At 35.6% G+C, this 18,598-nt stretch overlaps 1 protein-coding gene across 3 annotated transcripts in view; it reads left to right on the top strand.

The window, feature by feature from the left end:
* Positions 1-18,598, top strand: part of LOC150109453 (uncharacterized) — a 710,474-nt gene that overhangs the window by 615,929 nt on the left and 75,947 nt on the right. For all 3 annotated transcript variants that reach the window (XM_090413228.1, XM_090413221.1, XM_090413233.1), the window contains exons 26-27: positions 12,756-13,035; positions 18,221-18,372. In XM_090413228.1, the coding sequence (XP_090269354.1) occupies positions 12,756-13,035; positions 18,221-18,372 (432 nt within the window). The remainder of the gene's footprint in view (positions 1-12,755; positions 13,036-18,220; positions 18,373-18,598) is intronic.

Raw genomic sequence — 18,598 nt, 5'->3', positions numbered from 1 at the left:
TTGGATGAATAGTGTTTATTATTAGAAGAATACAGTACAAAATATGTATACCCCATTTGCACCATATTCTTCCATTTATGTATTGACACTGTATAGTATTACAACACTGTAGTAATTTTTCTGTATTGCAAAATATATTAAAAGTAGAATTTAGAAAAAAAAGTGGAAATTACATAAAAGTACATTTTGCTCTTTCGCATCATGTTTAAAGAGATAATTAGCAATATGCTAATTATTCCTTAACTCATTATGGGCCAACTGCTGATGAAAAAGACTAGTCGGTATTTATCCAACCAAACAACTCATCAACACTAATTCTTGCCAAAAAAAAAAAAGTTTCCACATCCACTTCACCAACATCTGTGGCCTAAACAGCAATATAAATGATGTGCACCACCTACAGACATCTAACCTAGGACTTCTATTCCTCTCAGAATCCCAACTGGCAACCTCAACAGCCACTGTACAACTCAATTGCCCAAACTACACATTATGCAGCTCTTACCACCACAAGGGTAGCACTTGTGTATTAATCAGAGCTGATATATCTTGCCAGAGAATACAAATCCTTGAATTCCCTGCTGTTTGATCTACTTTGGCTCAAAATTTCCCTACCAAATCAGCCTGCCCTTTTAATATGCTCCCTGTATATGCTCTGAATATGCTCCAAACTCTCAACCACTCTGACCTCTTCAACTCTAAGCCTGACTTTCTGCAGCCGAAATACCCCAATAATGAGGTCATCTTTCTTGGAGACTTCAGTATCCGCAACTCACATTGTTTCCCCTTCTCCAGTTTCACTGATCAAGCAGGCAGGCATGCTGAGGTGTTTGCCATCAGTTTTCCTACCAGAATAGCAGACAACCCCTCCCCCCCTTAATTTGCTAACACACTTGACCTTTTCCAAACAAGCTCCCTTTACAGGTATACTGTGACTGTCAGTCCTCCTCTTGGAAACTCGCCACAACCTTCACCCACCAGTTCATAGTCTCATGCCCTTTGCCACTACAGGGGTGCCAACTGGGAGGACCTCCGTGACTTCTATTCCTCCTCCTCATGGTCCGACTGCTGCTTCATTTCTTCTGATCCAAACACCTGTTCAGACCAAATAACAGAAACCATCCTCACAGGAACGGAGGCTTTTATCCCTTATTCCACTCTCAATTCTCGGTGCCATCCAAGACTTGGTTCTCAAAAAAGTGTGTCAATGCTGCAAAAGAAAAAAACCTCTGCTTACCACAATTAGCTCAAGACCAAAACTCAGCCTATACTTCAGCTTGCAACAGTTGCAAAAGAATCATCACCAAGTCCAAGTCAGACCTTGAAAGGATCAAATGTTGCAAAATCACCTCTATCCAAATGGCAGTCACTTCTTCTGGTCTCTTGACAAGGCCATTGGGTGCAATTTCTGTCCATCCAGGTTTCCACCACTCATGCCTCTCGATGGTACTGTAGTCACCTCACCAAAAGACAGGCCAACTTACTGGCATCACTCTTCTCTTCCAATTCCTGCAGTGATGACCTGGGCAACATTCCCTCCACTCCACAAAGAATGGCTCCCTTCATGTCTCCATAGTCTTCTGACAAAAAGCAATCCGAAGAATCCTTAATAACCTGAACACAAACAGGCCATCTGGTCCTGATGATATCCCACTTATTGTATTGAAATATGTCCCAGAACTAACATCTATCGTGTATTGCCTCTTCAATCTATCCCTACAACATGGAAACAGGTCCACATCCAGCCCATCCCAAAGAAAGATAATAAAAGTCACCAACGAATTACTGTCCAATTTCTCTCATTTCTGTTCTCTCAAAAATTATGGAGAAAGTCGTCAACAACCAAATCTTGAACCACCTAAAGAGATGTCAACTAATCAGTGACTAGCAGTATGGATTCTGCAACTTGTGATCTATAGCTGTTTTTCTTGCTTTCATTACCCACTTATGGACTCAGGCCATGGAGAAATTTCATGAAACTCATGTGGTTGCCCTCGACATTTCAAAGGCATTTAATCGGATTTCGCACAGGGACCTACTTAAACTGCTATCCTCTGGTCTGCTTTCCTCACTCTGCAACTGGTTCACCAACTTTCTCACTGGTCGCTCACTTCGTGTCATGGTGGACAGTTTACTCATCTCAAATTTTCCCAACAATGTAGGAGTACCCCAGCGTTCTGTTTTTTCACCCACTCTCTTCCTCTTGTATATAAATGATCTACTCTCACAGACTTCCAATCCTGCCCATAGCTTTGCTGACGACAGTACATTCCATTCCTCCTTTACATTTGACAAACCTTGCAGTGCTCAAGTATTAGAATCCTCAAGATCTACCATGGCCAGTGACCTGAACTCAGATCTCCTAGCCATATCCCAGTAGGATAAGGTCAACCTTGTGAACTTCAATGCCACCAGAATTCTTCTGTCTGATGTCTCACAAGAAAGAGCTTGCATCCCTCCCCCTTACCTTTAGTAATACTGAGATATCCAATCATGATCGGATTTCTCTTCTTGGACTGACCTGTACATCTGATCTTCTTTGGCACAACCATATTTCAACTATAGCTTTTGCAGCTGCCAAAAAACTTGGTGTCCTTTTTTACTCATGACACTACTTCACACCTATACAGTTTCTCACTCTATACAAAACCAAATCTGCCTAGCCATGGAATATTGCTCCCATATTTGGGACAGTGCACCAAAATCCTCTCTGATTACTCAATTCTACCCAGCAGAGGGTAATCCTGCTGAATAATGATCCTTCTCTCACAAACTCCCTTCAATCCCTCACTCACAGATATTCAATTTCTGCCTTGTGCCTCTTCTATAGATACTTTCATGGACAGTGCTCTAGCTGAATTGGCTGCTATTATTCCCCTGCTCTACTCTAAATTAATACAAGAGCCATTGCTAACAACACTCTTTTACAGTCCAAACTCACCAAACCAACTTCACTGGCTCCTCTTTCATTCTATCTACTTCTGTCTTTTGCAGCAGTCTCCTCGATTCTGCCTTCCCCAAAGATTACAACCCTTAATTCAAGCAAAAATGCAATCAGGCTCCACTTCTCTTCTATTCCTCTTGTCCACACACACACACACACACACACACACACACACACACACAGCACTAATGTGCTATAGGTCTTGTGGTTTTTCCTCTGTGGGTCAGATAATTAATGTCTGTATATGTAGTGCAAAATACATTAAACAATTTATATAATACTACTTATTTGTTTCTATGAAATGTAAAATATTTTCATTGTACCCTCAGGGATGGGTGTACAGGATATGATAGTACTACGTGAAAAATTTACATCATTACTAACTTCCTATCTACAATTTTCTCCATATCTCCAACATTATCAGATCATATATTTCTGTCTTCTAAGGCACTTTGTACAGTATCAATCCACCTATATCTTGGTCTTTCTCTGGGTCATTTTCCTGCCAATCTGGCAGAGAACACTTGTTTTGCTAATCTTTCCTCGCCCATTCTATTTAAGTGACCATACCACCTAAGATTAGCTCTGCTAACGCAATCCTGGATGCTGACAATGTCAAGCTCTTTCCTAATATCCTCGTTTTTACTATGATAATTGCCATTGATGTCATCTGTTTATGCCTCTAATTTTTCTCAGGACTCGCATATCTGCAGTCTCTAGTCTTTGGTCAAGTGTTTTACTTCTGATCCAGCTCTCAGATCCATAAGTTAAAACTGGTTTGAACACTGTCTTGTATACAGCTAATTTAGTGTTCCTACTAATTTCTCTCTTATTCCATATTAATTTATTCAGTTGACTTCCTACCATACCAGCTTTTATGATTCTGTTGTCTATTTTCATATTTAATTTACCATCTTCACTAAAAATCGTGCCTAAGTAGCTGAAATGTTTTACTTGTCCCACAGGTTCTCCTTCACAATGCAGTTGACATTTTCAATGATTCTGCCTATTTTCATTGTCTTTGTCTTTTTATTTCTGACCTTCATACCATATCTATTATAGCAGTTATTCAATTTAGTCAGAGAATCTTGCAGACTTGTAGCGGATTTATTTAGAAGTATAATATCATTAGCATAAAGCAAAGAGCTGACATTAACATCTCGAATTTTGATATCATGTTTAATACCACTTTCCTTCATAATGTGATCCATATAGATAATGAATAACAGAGGGAATAATGTACATTCTTGTCTCACACCAGATTTAACATTAAACCATCTTTCTGTACTTCCTTCAATTCTAACTGCTGACTTACAACTCAAATAAAGACTAAGTATTGCTTGATATAATGCCCCATTGACACCATATAACTGAAGCATATTGAATAGCTTCTCTCTCTCTCTTGGTACATTGTTATATACCTTTTCCAGATCAACAAAACTTAAATATAGATCATTATTATATTCTCATGCTTTCTCAACTATTTGTCGTAAAGTGAAGATCTGATCCTGACAGCCTCTGTTTGGCCTGAATCCAGCTTGTTCTTCACCAAGCTTTTCTTCCACAATTCTTTTCAATTGTTTCTCAAGTATACTTGCATAAATTTGCCAGGAACACTCAGTAGGGAAATACCTCTCTAATTCTCACACATTCAGTTTTATTCATCATCATCAAATTCCTGCCATGTACCCTCAAGGGATGTACAGGATATGATAGTACTACATGAAAAAAATTACATCATTATTAATTTCCTATCTACAATTTTCCTCCAAATCAGTCTGTTACTTGTCAAGACTCCAACATTATCAGATCTTATATTTCTATCGTCTAAGACACTTTGTACCGTATCAATCCACCTATATCTTGGTCTCCCTCTGGGTTGTTTTGCTGCCAACCTGGCAGAGAACACTTGTTTTATTTCCCTTTTTATATATGGGTGCTATGAGAGCTCTACTCCAGTCATTGGGAATTCATCCCTCTGTCCAGGCTTTCTGAACTATGCAGTGCAACCACTGTAAGACTTTTATACCACCCTACTTCAGCATTTCTGGTCAAATATCATCTACTCCTGCTGCCTTTCCACATTTCAAGCCTTTGATGACTTTTTCTACTTCAAATATGGATATATATTATTCCTGACAGTATGCCTGTTGAGTGTTTTTTTAACCCTGTGCTATCACTGCTTGTTTCATTTAGCAATTTCTCGAAATAATTACCCCATACTTCAAGGATATCTTTTTCTCCCATTTTCATGTCACCTTTATCATCTCTTACTCCTTTTACAGCACTCTTTCCTCCATTTCTAAGCTTCTTCTACAACCTCCAGAATATCTTACCACCTTATTGATATTTACTTTCTGTGTTCTTGCCAAAGTCCTCCTTTGACTTTTGTTTAGCTAGTTTTACATGGTGTTTAGCTTTCTTATATTTGTCTCTGTATTCTCTAAGAGCACAAGCTGACTTGTTTGCCAGGAACTTTTGATATGCTTTCTTCTTTTCCTTCACTGCCTCTTTAACTTCCTGTGTCCACCAGGGAGTTCTGATTTTTTTTTATCCTTACAGACAACCTCACCACATGCCTCTCTGGCAAAATCAATCAATGTTTTCTTCAGAGTTTGGTTACTGTCCTTAAACTCCTTCATTTTTTCTTCAATAATCTTTGTGTATTTTAGTCTATAGTTCACATCTGAGAGCTGCTCAACTTTTTTTCGCTTTAAAACTTTCTTACACGTTCTTCTTTTCAATATGAAATTCAATTTTATCCTGCTCAAGACTAAATGGTGATCACTTCCAATTTCAAATCCTCTGTACACTCTGGTGTCCTGCACCAGGGAGAAAAGATCACTATCAACAATAATGTAGTTAATGAGACTTTTCTTATTCCTTGCCTCTGCTCTCCATTTGAATTTTTGTACATTTTGATGTTGGAACATGGTGTTAGTAATAACCAGTTCATGTCCTGAGCCGAAATCCAACAGGTATTTGTCATTATTATTAGCTTTGCTCTTTTCTCCAAATTTTCCCAAAATATTTTTGTATGTCTGACAATCATTTCCTACTCTGCTATTTAGATCCCCAACAAGAACCAACTTTTCTTTTTTCATTGTGTCAGTTGCTTTTTCTTAAGCATCGAAAAATTTCTCCATTTCTACCTTAGTAGAACCTTCTGTGGATCCAACGGCACAAATAAGTCTCATTGTCCAGTTCCCCATTCTGATATCTGCCCACATCACTCTACTTGAGACTGCTTGTCATTGAAGAAGATTAGTCTTGTATTTAGTGTTGAATACTATGGCTACTCCTTCTTTTCCGTGATTGTCATTGCCTGAATATTACATTTTGTATTTATTGCTCAGAAAGATGTCATCTGAATTTTAATATAGATAATTTGAATTCTGTAGTGGACAAAGCACAGAAGATACTCATTTCTCTTCTACACTTTTATATATGTATGTTGGTGGTAATGTTGGAGATGATTCAACTATCTAACTTGATAGTTGGATACTATCCAGCATTACGCGCACACACATCAGACTGCAATTCATCCATTTGGTATGTGTGTAAAAGAGTTTGCAAGCTGTTGGCATGAATGTTCACAACTTTACATGAACTGAACATGATTGCATTCCATCATGGGAGGTTTGCACTTCATCATGCAACCTCTTGCTGTCAGCTAAGTAATTCATTTTTTTAAAATTCCACACATAAGAGGTACAAGAACCTGTTGTACACCAATGCTGTCTGTGAGACATAGGTAAATACTGAGAAAATTTTCTTGAAGATCTGGAGTTTTTTATTGTTGGGAAATGCAATGAGAAGAAGCAGGTTTAATGCGTTTGTAGTTGTATTGAAAAAAAAATGTTGAGCAATTGCTTCTCTTGTTTTAATATGCCTATCAGAAAGCAGAGGATGATGTTTGCCTCATCAGTGCATTTGTGAGATAGGGTTGAAACAAGTCTGGGTTATCTATGAACCAAATTGCTATCCTCTGGACACCAAGAATTTTTAGGTTGGTTTTAGGTGTACCACCACAAATGTGTAAGTATTTTAAGGATAGGTAGATTTGGGATTAGTATATGGTAAAAATAGATTCTTGAACAGAAAATAATACTTAATTTTTAGTAGCTAAGGAAGCTATTAATGTGACATGTTTTATGCAAAGAGAGGCTGTAATTAAATATTAGTCCAAGAAGAGAGATGTCTGGGATTTGTGTATTACTGAGGGTATGAGAAGGTGATTTCAGGTAACTTTTGTGGGAGAAAAGGCAGGACTGCATTTTAGTGGCATTGAAGGTGACCAGGTTATCCTTGCCCACTGAATTGCATGGAGATCAGTGTTTAAGGCATTGATTGCAGATGATCTTGAAGCTTGGGGATGTCAGAACTACATGGTTTGTCAAAAGAATAGGAGGATAAATGGAGTGTGCTATTGTTGTCAAAATTATGGTTAGGATTAGTATTAATTGAGAATAGGTCATTTATTAGACAGCAGGTGATAGAATGGAGCCCTGAGGCACTTCTGCATTAGTGTAAAACTCAGAGTGCTGTTCACTACGACACCCAGTCGACGACCAGAGAAAGCTGGTTATCCAATTACATTACAGATAGACAAAAGGAAGGCAGTTTGCTAAGCAGGCCTCAATAACATGATCTAAGGCCCTGGAAATGTCAGATGCTACAGCACATTTCTCCAAACCTTTACATGGTGTGATAGTATTGTTGGCTGGAAAATCATCCATAGATCTAGATTGCTGGAATCCATATTGATGGTCACTAATTAAGTGATAAGTCTCTAGATACTAGAGAAGTTGACTGTTCTTTCTCCATTTTAGAAGTGATTCAGGTGATGGCAAGTAGTCAGTGGTTGGACTGCAGGTTTTAATCTCCTTTTTTTTTGAATAGGTTGAATATGTACTTGCTTCCCTGTGTTGGGATAAGTTTCAGCTGAGTATATAGATTGAAGAAACAAGAGAGGAAAGGTGTTAGCCCTGTAGTATAACATTTGATTATAATCAAAGAGAGATGCCATAATTTATTTTATGGCATCTCTCTCTCTCTCTCTCTCTCTAATTTATCAAATAATTTAGTATTTTTATGTCTTTATACCGAAAAACCAAGGAGGCATACAGTGCTCAGTTACTGGTATGGAAAGAGGCTATTTGTCTTCATCTCTGCAGGAGTTGGAGGTGAACAGTGATACCAAGAGGTGTCAGCGTTATCTTTGGGTGCTGTAACAGTGGCACCATCTGGATTCTGAGAGAGAGAGAGATGGAAATACAGATGAGAAATTGTGTCCGGTGGTCTCTGCAAGGATCCAGATGTCCATCTTCCATTTGGATAGGATGCAAGTTTTCTGCTATTGGTCTTTATGAAGTTGGGTTTGGATTTGCTAATGGTCATTTTATCTTTATTGCAAGATTCAGCGTAGGCTGTTATGAGCTAGGGTTCTTGTTGCAAGCCACCTGCAGTAGGCTGAAATTTTTTTCTTCGCCTGCTTTCATACGTCTTCTGTTGAACTAGGGCTTTGAAAATAAATGAGAATTTTGGGGCAGAATTAGGAGTGAAGGTCTTCATGCTAGTGACAATAATTTCTGTGACTTTCTCAGTGCAAGTGTCTGGGTTCAAAGAATGGAGGCAGTAACCAGACCATGGAAAAAGAAGAGTAGAAGGTCATGATAAAAGTTTATTGGAGTGAAACAGCACTAGGAGATGATTAAAAAAAAGTATTTAATGCTTCCAATATTTCATCATCACGGAGTACAAAATGAGACTTGTAACACAGACACACAAAGGCCGTATACAAAAACTAATTGAAACGTGGAAAAAAAGACTAAAGTCCTAATTAGGTGAAGCATCCTTATGGACACCAGTTGGGGGGCTTAGGATGTATGGGGCATCTTTATCTATGCAGGAGGTGAACAGTGATACTGGGATCTTGAAGTATTTGTGTTTCCCATATTTTGGGAAGTTTTATTCAACCATATTTATTTAAATTAGGCTGATTTTTAAGTGTGGCACTAATATTAGGCTCTAGCCATCACAACTAGGGAATACCAAGACCTCCATGTTTTACATTGACATGGAGAAATGCTAGTGGCACGTCGTGGGGAAAATGTAACCACGAACAGACTGTTAATCAAACTGCTGCATCCATCTGGGATAGTACCAAGAGACTAACCTGTGATAGTCAGTTTAGGAAGAAGGAAATAAATCAGAATATTGAGGAAATAATTCTTCATTTCTGAACCTTCAATTTCTTGTCCCTACCTGAGGGATATATGATTGCAGATGTTTAGCTAACACTTTATGAAAGAGATGTAAGAGAACAGGAGCAACTGTAATTGTACAGTAGTCAGAGGGTATAGATGCATCCTACTTTGGAATGAACACTGTTCTTGACTAGCAAAGATATAATGGTAGACATTTGGTACAGAAATAGATCAGTTGAATCTTACAAGATAGGCAGAGGGATCCATCAAAGGTGTCTGGGTCCACAGCTGATGAACTAGTTGGACATGAAAGCTCTATTTCATCAAAAGAATATTGATGGAAAAGTTCTGCTTCTGGAATGGACCTTGAAATAGAAGAAGGCCTCAGTCAGGTAGGTATTATACAATCCATTTAGTATCATTGTTGGGCTAAGTGAGGTAATCCATTAATTCTACTCTTTGAGCTACTTCAGACCTTTAGCAATCAGAACAGTGGTCTCACACCAAATAATAATTTTTGTCTCCTACCTGAAAGCTTCCACAAACATCCGTACCATAATAAAATTTGATATGCGGTTTCACTTTGTACTTTTAGTTCTAGGTAGTTATGACAGTAACAAAAGATCTAATGATCAAACCAAAAATTGTATTTTTGATTTAAATATGTTTATCTGTATCTATTGAAAAAGCATTGATTTCTCATTTGTATTATTGGCAGTGTTTGGATCACGTCAATTTTTTTTTTAGGATGTCAACCTTATTTTAATGCTTTTTTGCTATCTCAATAGAATGCAAGTATAAATTGAAACTAAATGGAACACTATGTATGCTACTTAAAATGTTTGGAAGAAATAGTGGATGAATTAAATAATATTTTAATCCTTTCTCAGTACTGTTTCACCCCATTAATCTTCTAACATGAGTTTCTTCCAGCATAATTCCAGTTAATAAAATATATATGCTGTATGGAAAGAAGTCAGTGTGAGGAACAAACAGCCATGGTGACCCATCCTTAATAAAATGTATGACCTCCTTTTGCTGCGATGACTGCAGCAAACCTACAGAACCTACTTTTCACAGGTGTACAGTAATGATCAATGGGAATTTCGGACCATTCTTCCAGTAGGCATGCAATGAGGTCCTAGGTTGCTGTGGAGTAGACATTCCTTGACCTTACCTGATGCTCCAGTTCATCCCATAGATGTTCAGTAGGGTTGAAATCAGAGCTGTGTGGAGGTCAGTCAAGTATGGTAACATTCATGTCCACAAACCATACACTTACACCAGCAACCTTATGGCATGGTGCATTGTCTTGCTGAAAGAGAGAGACAATGTCAGTTTCATAAAAACGCCACAAAGTAGGAAGCATTATTGCATTGTCCAGAATGTTCAAATACTTCTATATGGCACCACAAACAGAGGTCTGAGGCCCAACCAAGAAAAACAGGACCATACTATCACACTGCCACCTCCAAATTTCATAGTTGTGGTTACACGCTCTGGTAAGAGATGTTCACCAGGCATCTGCCACACCCACACAAATACCAGTATAGACTACAGAAATAAATGAAAGTTCTATGCATTAAACATTACCTGAGGTGAAAGCAAGTTTTGAAATACATTTGAAAGTTTAGTATATAAATATAGCATAAAGCACTGAAATTTTCTTCCTTTGATGTCTTGCTATGTCTGTTCTTGAACATTTTGAAGAGAAACAGTGTCTTTGTCATAATCGCTACTTCATCCTGAGGTATTATGATCATTAATCTGTATGCTTAACAGTATTTTTCACATCATTACATTTTCTTCACATTTGATTGCATATGACTGTTCTACGCCTCTATTGTATTATAGTTTTTGTAGTTAAATTTCATTTAGATCTAGGGTTTGATTTTTTTAAAAAAAAATATTAAAACTTAAATATTGTTTCAAATTACCAGTTTCCATTATTAGAGCACTTATATTGTGAGAACTGCATGATTAATTACTTGTTTCGATATGCATATTAGTTGTGCATTGTTTACATATTACATTGAGGTGTAGCTGTAATTTTTAATGAACTGAATTTATTTCATTGTAATTTAGTCTTGCTAAAATTAGTATTATAGTGTGATGTTTAGCTATATTTAAAATCTTAAGTTAAAAGGACTTATTTAGTTCACTGAAAATGTGAGTTTTTACTGCTTTCAAGCAAAGTGCCAGGAAGATAACATGTAATGCAGATGGTTTCCCTCACTTCATTACTGAAGCGGAACCAGAAGTATAGTGTGTGTGCTGGAGCATGCACAAGTGAAAAGAACATGGTAACTAGAAAAACAGGCTAGATAGAACTGAAATATGAATATGTTGAGGTATATAGAAGAGTTTTTGGAACTAGTGAGAAAAAGTTCTGTTAGTGGTGGACTTTCAGATATAAATATGTTTTGAAAGTTATTTAGCTGTTATGTTACGAAGGTAACTGGAATAACAGTCATGGAAGAAATTTATAGGAACTTTGGAACTTGATAAATGAAGTTTCTCATATGGCAAGGGAAATGCTTATCAGATATTCAAGTTTCGGTTCCATTAGTAGAATGATGATTTAATTACTGTTTCTGGAAATAGAAAAAAGCTAGTTAATTTTTAAGTTTCAATTATTTTTCCTTGAAAAGTCTTCATACAGGAAGAGGGGAAAAGGTTGTGGATTTTGAAGACAAGGTTTGAAGTAGAAGGAAGAAACATTTTTGTGTGTTTTTTCTGGAAGTCATTTTACGGAGAAACGCTAGGCAGTGTTTGAAATCTATCCAAGTCTGAACTTTTTGTATCTCTGAGAATGGGAAATCTACAGTTATTTCTGTGATTATGTGGTTTTAAGGAGAAGTCCAGATGCAGCTTAATAGACATAATATTCTTTTTAGCTGGTATATTTTGGGCCCAAACAAAAAAATAGGTAACATGAGATAATTAGTTAATCTTTTTAGATTTTAAGATGAGTTACTGTGGTTAAAGTTTGGAATATTTCATATTTCTGTTGATATATTTTAGTAGTATTAAACTGTTTTTCATTTTTGTATATTGGAGTGTGAAGACTCAATTTACTTAATTATTATTGAAGTTAAGATTGAATTTTGAGAATAAGAATTATCATAGGCAAATTACATATCTAGAATCTTACTTGCATGCTTAGATTTCAGTATAGAAATCTGATACCACTCACAGCCTTTTTTTTTTTTTTTTACAAAAGGCAAATTCGATTATCAGGATTTAGTAGTTTAAAAATTTTCACAGTGGTGATATCCACAACAGGATTTAATAAATAAATAATAAAAAGTTTTAAATCTTCTTACTCTGCTGACTGGGAGATTAGGTTTTCTAGAAAATAGTAGTTCATCTCAAATCACCACTAATTAGTGACAAGCTTGCTTTTATAGATTCAAACTTAATCTTTATTATCAGCATTTTGTGGAAAATTTATTTAAATATTTTTTTGTTAAATAACATATTTAAATTTATTAGACAGTTATCCTTATTTCATCAGTATTTATAAAAGTAAACTAAAAATCTAAATAAAAAATCTCAAATAAGTTGACTGTTTTATCCTTTAAAACTGTTTTAAATGAAAGGCAGCAGAAAGCTTCTCTGAACTGCATCCTTGTGCTGTGAAAGAGATGATATCCAACTGTCCAGGTGAACCTGATATGTTTTTGGAAGGAAGTCATCTGGGAAGAGGATTGGAGTATCATGATGCTGAAGAGAGAAGAAATTTTGAAATTACCACATTAGCTGTGAGAATATGGCATGTGATGGAATATCAACATGTGGAACTTTCTAAAGAAAGTTGGGGCCAGTTTCATGGTGGAGATACATATGTGGTTCGTTGGCAGTATATGATAACACAGATGGGTAAGTCTCTTCTTTTTTTCATGATTCCAAAAAATTACACATTTTCCATTGGTCTATTATTACTACTATTATTTAAATCAAATAATCTAAACTAAATTTGTTTAGTTTTGATTCAAAACTAAAAAAGTAAAAAAAAACGAATATCACTTGAGTAGTGTATTATAATTATCTTATTTTAGTTCCACGTGGTTCGTTAACAATCCAGTTTGTTAATTAAAAAAATCAAGTGAATTAGTCTCTTTGGTTAAAAGTGCAGATGTGTGTGTGTGTGTGTGTGTGAGAGAGAGGGCATTAGTTTTACTATTCATGAATATGGCATGACTACTAGAATGTGGTATGTTATAGTACCTAGAGGAGACTAAAGATAAGGGAGATAATCCAGAATTCCTGCTTTTTTTTTAGACCATGCATGAAACTTTTTTCAAGGTACTTCAAGCCTCCTCTGATTCACAGGTTGATTGTGGTCTCACTCCATCAACCATCCATGTCTGCAGTATGATTCAAACCCACAGCCCTGTTGATTGGAGAACAGATACATTGATCACTTGGCCAGACTAGTAAATACTGTTTATTTGCCATATACCGTTTATGTAAATGTATACAATATACAGAGTGCCTGAAAAAACTGGTTTGAACGCATTCATTGATGTGAGGCATATAAACTAGACATCCTATTCTAGGTGTTCTCTGCTGAACCTCAGCTAGCATTTTATACAGACTGCTATACTTCTGGCCAACTGAGCATGTGCAGTTAAAAGACATAATACAGTTCACTCTCACTTAACAATCTTGCAGGGACTACAAGAATAGTTTGTTATAGTGAGTTGTTTAGTGTATTTCTTTTACCATAGCATTATACCCAGGGGGGGGGGATCTTTTCAGCAATTTGTTGCAGTGAATGATTTTGTTATAGTGGTGCTTGCTTTAATGGGAGTTGACCTGTACACTTGTCTCTTGACCTTTCACTAGTTTTAAACACCCAATGATATAATGATTATTAGACACATGTTCACAAGAATAAAGAATAATAATTTTTAGTATGGTAAATATTTTGGCCAGAAATTAACAAACCATCATCAATGGATCAGCATAATCACAAGGCGAAGCTATAACAAAGAATGTTAATCTTGTTTATAGAGCAGAGTTATTTTTGTATTTCAAAAATATTTTAGTTTTAACCTTAATTGCAGTCTCATTTATTTTGTAACAACCTGAATGGTGGCACTTCGGCATGTCATGCAGCTCTGTAAAGAGAATTAACAATGTTTGTTCTCTTTTTCCTAAGTTCAAGAGTTTACTTTTTCTTTATGTTCATTCTTATAGTGATGCCATAATTTGATAACAGTGCAGCAAAACTTTTGCATTGTGCATCTACATAAAATATTTTCTTATCTGGCATGTTATTATATATCTGTATTTATGCAGTTTTGTGTTTTCTCAGAACTCACCGATCATTCTACAACAGAATGCCTTCTTGTGCCTTTCACATGATTCATTCATTTATTCGATACACACCATCTCCATGAAATCTCATGCTCATCACCGGAGGTCACTTGATATTCACAATCCACCCCTCTACCCTACACTTCCCAGTCACTCTGTACGTTACATCATTACATAAAACTACACAGTATGTCTGTAATTGCATGTGTTCTCTGGTTGGTTTTTCTGTTTCATGTGAGTAAAACTCAAGTTTCCAGAAGTGGGGGGGTGTGCAGAAGCACTGCAACTTTTGTGTGAGAATGGCTAAATCACTTTTAATTGAAAAAGCCCATATAAAAGATATCTTGTTGGGATTAGAATTACACCTAGGTCTTTTTAAGTTAATTCTTTCCACTCTGAGTATAGAACTCAGGCCACCTCATGAGAAGCAGGAATCTTAACCATTAGACTACATGGGATTTGTATAATCATTAAATCAGTGAGTACTTCCATCATCAAATTCATCACAACTTTCCACATCTTCAGTTCTAACGGCTGACTTACAAGTCAAATATCGACCATGTATTGCCCACTATAATATCCCATTTATACCATATAACTAACATTCTGAACAGATTTTCTCTTGGCACCATGTCACAAGCTTTTTTTGAATTGAGAATACATATAACATTTCTCAACTAGTCAAAGTAAAAATCTGATCCTGATTACTTCTATTTGGTCTGAATTCAGCTTGTTTTTCTCCAAGTTACTCATCCATCATTTTTCTTAACTTCTCAAGTATGCTTGCATAAATCTTACCTGGAACATTCACTAGAGGAATTCCTCTGTAATTTTCACATTCAGTTTTATTTCCTTTTTTTTACAGATGGATACTATCGAGATCTCTACTCTAATCATATAGAATTCAACCCTCTGACCAGACCTTCTGATTATGAAAGTGCAGCCATTGTAAAATGTTTATATCTCCATATTTGAAAAATTTTTTTATACATTGTATTTGTTATGTACTCCTGGTTGCCTTCCTCTTGAATATTTTCTACCATTGATCTATCACCTCTTGTTTAATTTAGCAGCCTTTCAAAGTAATCACTCCAAACATTTTTTTTAATGCACCTTCATTATGTGTGATTCCTTCTGCAGTACTCTTTCCTCCATTTCTAAGCTTTTCAATAGCCTCCATATTATTTTCACTTTCTTACATTTTTCTCTGTATTATCTCAAAATGCATGCTGATTTACTTGCTGAGCTAACAATACATTTTCTTTTCTACAACTACTACTTTTTTAGCTTTTCAAGTCTTCCATGAACTTCTAATTTTTGTATTCTTGCAGACGACTTCACCACATGCCTGTCAGTCTTAATGATTTCCTCATTGTCTGCCACTAGGTCTCCAGTTTGGTTCTTATTTATGGTTATTTATATTTTTCTTGAATAATTTTTGTACATTGTGAATAAACTTTTATAAACTCTTCACCTCTGAAAACTGCTTGACTACTTTGATTCTTTTGAAAACTTAATGACACGATTTTATTTACAGTATGCTGTTCCATTTTATTCTGCTCAAAACTAAAGTGATCACTTCCTGTTTCAAATTTTCTTTCAAACTCTCCTACCCTGAACCAGCATAAAGTTATAAACAGTAACATAGCCAGTAAAACTTTCTTGTTTATTGTATCTTCTCTCTGTGCGAGTTTGTGCCCATATTTATGTTTGAACGTGATATTACTGATAACTAATCTTTGTCCTGAACAGAAATTCAACTGGCCCTTATTATTAGGTTTGCTCCTTTCTCTAAATTTTCCCAGTATCATTTCCTACTCAGCTGTTTAGATCTCCAAGGGCCAACTTTTGCTTTGTGTCAGGCTTCTTTCCCTAATGACTCAAATTCTTCCTTTTCTTTCTTTCTTTCTTAGTAGAGCATTCTGTGGGATCATAGACACAAATAAATCTCATTGCCCAATTCTAATGTTTGCCCCCCATCACCCTGTTTGATATGTGCACTGTCATTCAACAATATCCTCCTACTGTGTTAACTGCTATAACCACTCCTTCCTTTTCCTAATCATTATTGCCTGAATATAGCATCTTATAGTTGTTATTTAGAGAAGAGTCTTTCTTGTTTTTGTTGTCTTTGTTTTGGTAACACCAATTAAACCTGATACTTCTACTAGTTCCTCTTCTTTTCTGTTGATGCTTCTTATGTCAATAGTACCAATCTAGAATTCTGCTGATAGTGATTTGAAGGTTGTTGCAGTAGCTAACTTTTCACTGTTCATCCTAGTTTCATGATGAAAACAGTGGATGCCTTGTGTGACTGTCATTGTCCCCCCTCTATCATGAAATTCTGTCATGTTGTGCCATTTTGTTTTGGTTTCAGTCAGTAAGAATACAGTTTGATTTGTTAGATCTCTGTCAGCCTATCCTCATTCATTCAGAATACAGGTAAATATCTATTTGTTCAGTATATAGGGTGCACCATGAGGTGAGGATTAAACATTAGGTTACAAGTCCCTCTTTGTTCTCCACACATCCTTTAAAAGACTTGAAATGTTTGCGTTTTTTATATCAATGTGGATTTAATCTGCTTATTTTATACAAGTATTATTAGAATAACTATAAAGGTTTAGATTTTGATGTAATAATTTTGTAGTCAGTTTGATGAAAAATCTATTAAAAATAATAAAACCAAGTGATAAATGAATTTAGTTAATTTTGTGAAAAGAATTATATTATTAAAAATAATAAACTAGCAATAAAATGATCAGTTTTTTTTGTTTTAACAAAAGATCTCAGATAGATCACACTCTTGTGTTATTAATACATTTTGTAGACCATTTACACTAGACTGAAGGCTTGCATGTGTGGCCAACTGGTTGCTTACCCTAGGCTTATAAACCATTGAGTTTGATCATTTAGTTGCTGTTTTTTTAACTATTTTCCTTAGTTTTTAGGATGGTATTCATTCATTACCATTGATTCCCTTTGGTTTGAAAGATCCAAGTTTGAATTGCATTTGAATGCAAAGAACCCTCATAAGGACTTTTTATCTGAAGGTGAGTTAGCCATGGAGGTGGAATGGTTACTGCCTCCAGAAATTTGGGTTTTTCAACCTACTAAGCAAACTGGCCAGAACAACAAACACAATTAACATACATAATACACTGGTTTCATAGCCCTAGGTATTTTGCTGTAATTGCAAACAGCCCAACCTGTTTTTGAGGAAGGTAGTCACTACATTGAAAGTCTTCAAATAATCTAATAAAAAAGTATGTTCCTAATACACAGAAGTTTTCAAATTTCCTATATGTAGATAACATAGAAACTTATTTAACCCTCACATGATGATATCAGATGAATGAAATAAAATATTATCATGCTTTAAGTCTTGTCAACATTTGCATTCCATTAAAGCAGAATGCAATTACATTTCATGTAATGTAACATGGAATATTACATAAATATTCAAATGTGAATGTTACCATATTTCCCTTTTCTGTTTGCACTCTGATATATGTGAAATCTGAGCCCCTCCCCCAAATTTAATATAACAGAATGGACCACAAACACTTAAAATTTCATTATTAACATTAATGCTTAAATGTAGAAAAAACTTACCATGAATGTGCATGAAATGTTTTTTCATTTTCTTCGAAAAGAGAATAACTTCCTATTTGTTAAGTTTTAAATTATTGATTGGAAAATAGTTTGTACAAAAACTTCATTTCATTTATGCTGGAATCAGGTCGTGATCTCTCAGGTCAGGCATCTCGACATTCCTTTGTTGGCAGAGAACGTTGTGCTTATTTCTTCTGGCAAGGTCATGACTCAACAATAACAGAAAAAGGTGCCTCTGCATTGATGACTGTTGAATTGGATGAAGAAAGAGGACCTCATGTATGTGTTAAAATTATATAATTATTTTTATTAATGAAGTTTAGATTTTTAAGCATGCTTTGTAATAATTAGTATGTAGTGTAGCATATTGCATTATATTGTTAAATATCTAACAAGAATTTCTTAAATAGCTAACAGAAATCACTTGCTATCATGGCATTAGCTTTTCTTCACTTAACTTATGGAAATTTTACCATGACTAGGAGCAGCATTCCAATTAAAATCA

The sequence above is a fragment of the Typopeltis vanoorti genome, chromosome 2 (assembly GCF_054136105.1).
Source record: "Typopeltis vanoorti isolate ZY-2024b chromosome 2, IOZ_Tvanoo_1.0, whole genome shotgun sequence".
Lineage (NCBI taxonomy): Eukaryota > Metazoa > Arthropoda > Arachnida > Uropygi > Thelyphonidae > Typopeltis > Typopeltis vanoorti.
Note: the sequence above shows the minus strand (reverse complement) of the source record. Positions and strands in the feature narration are given on the sequence as shown.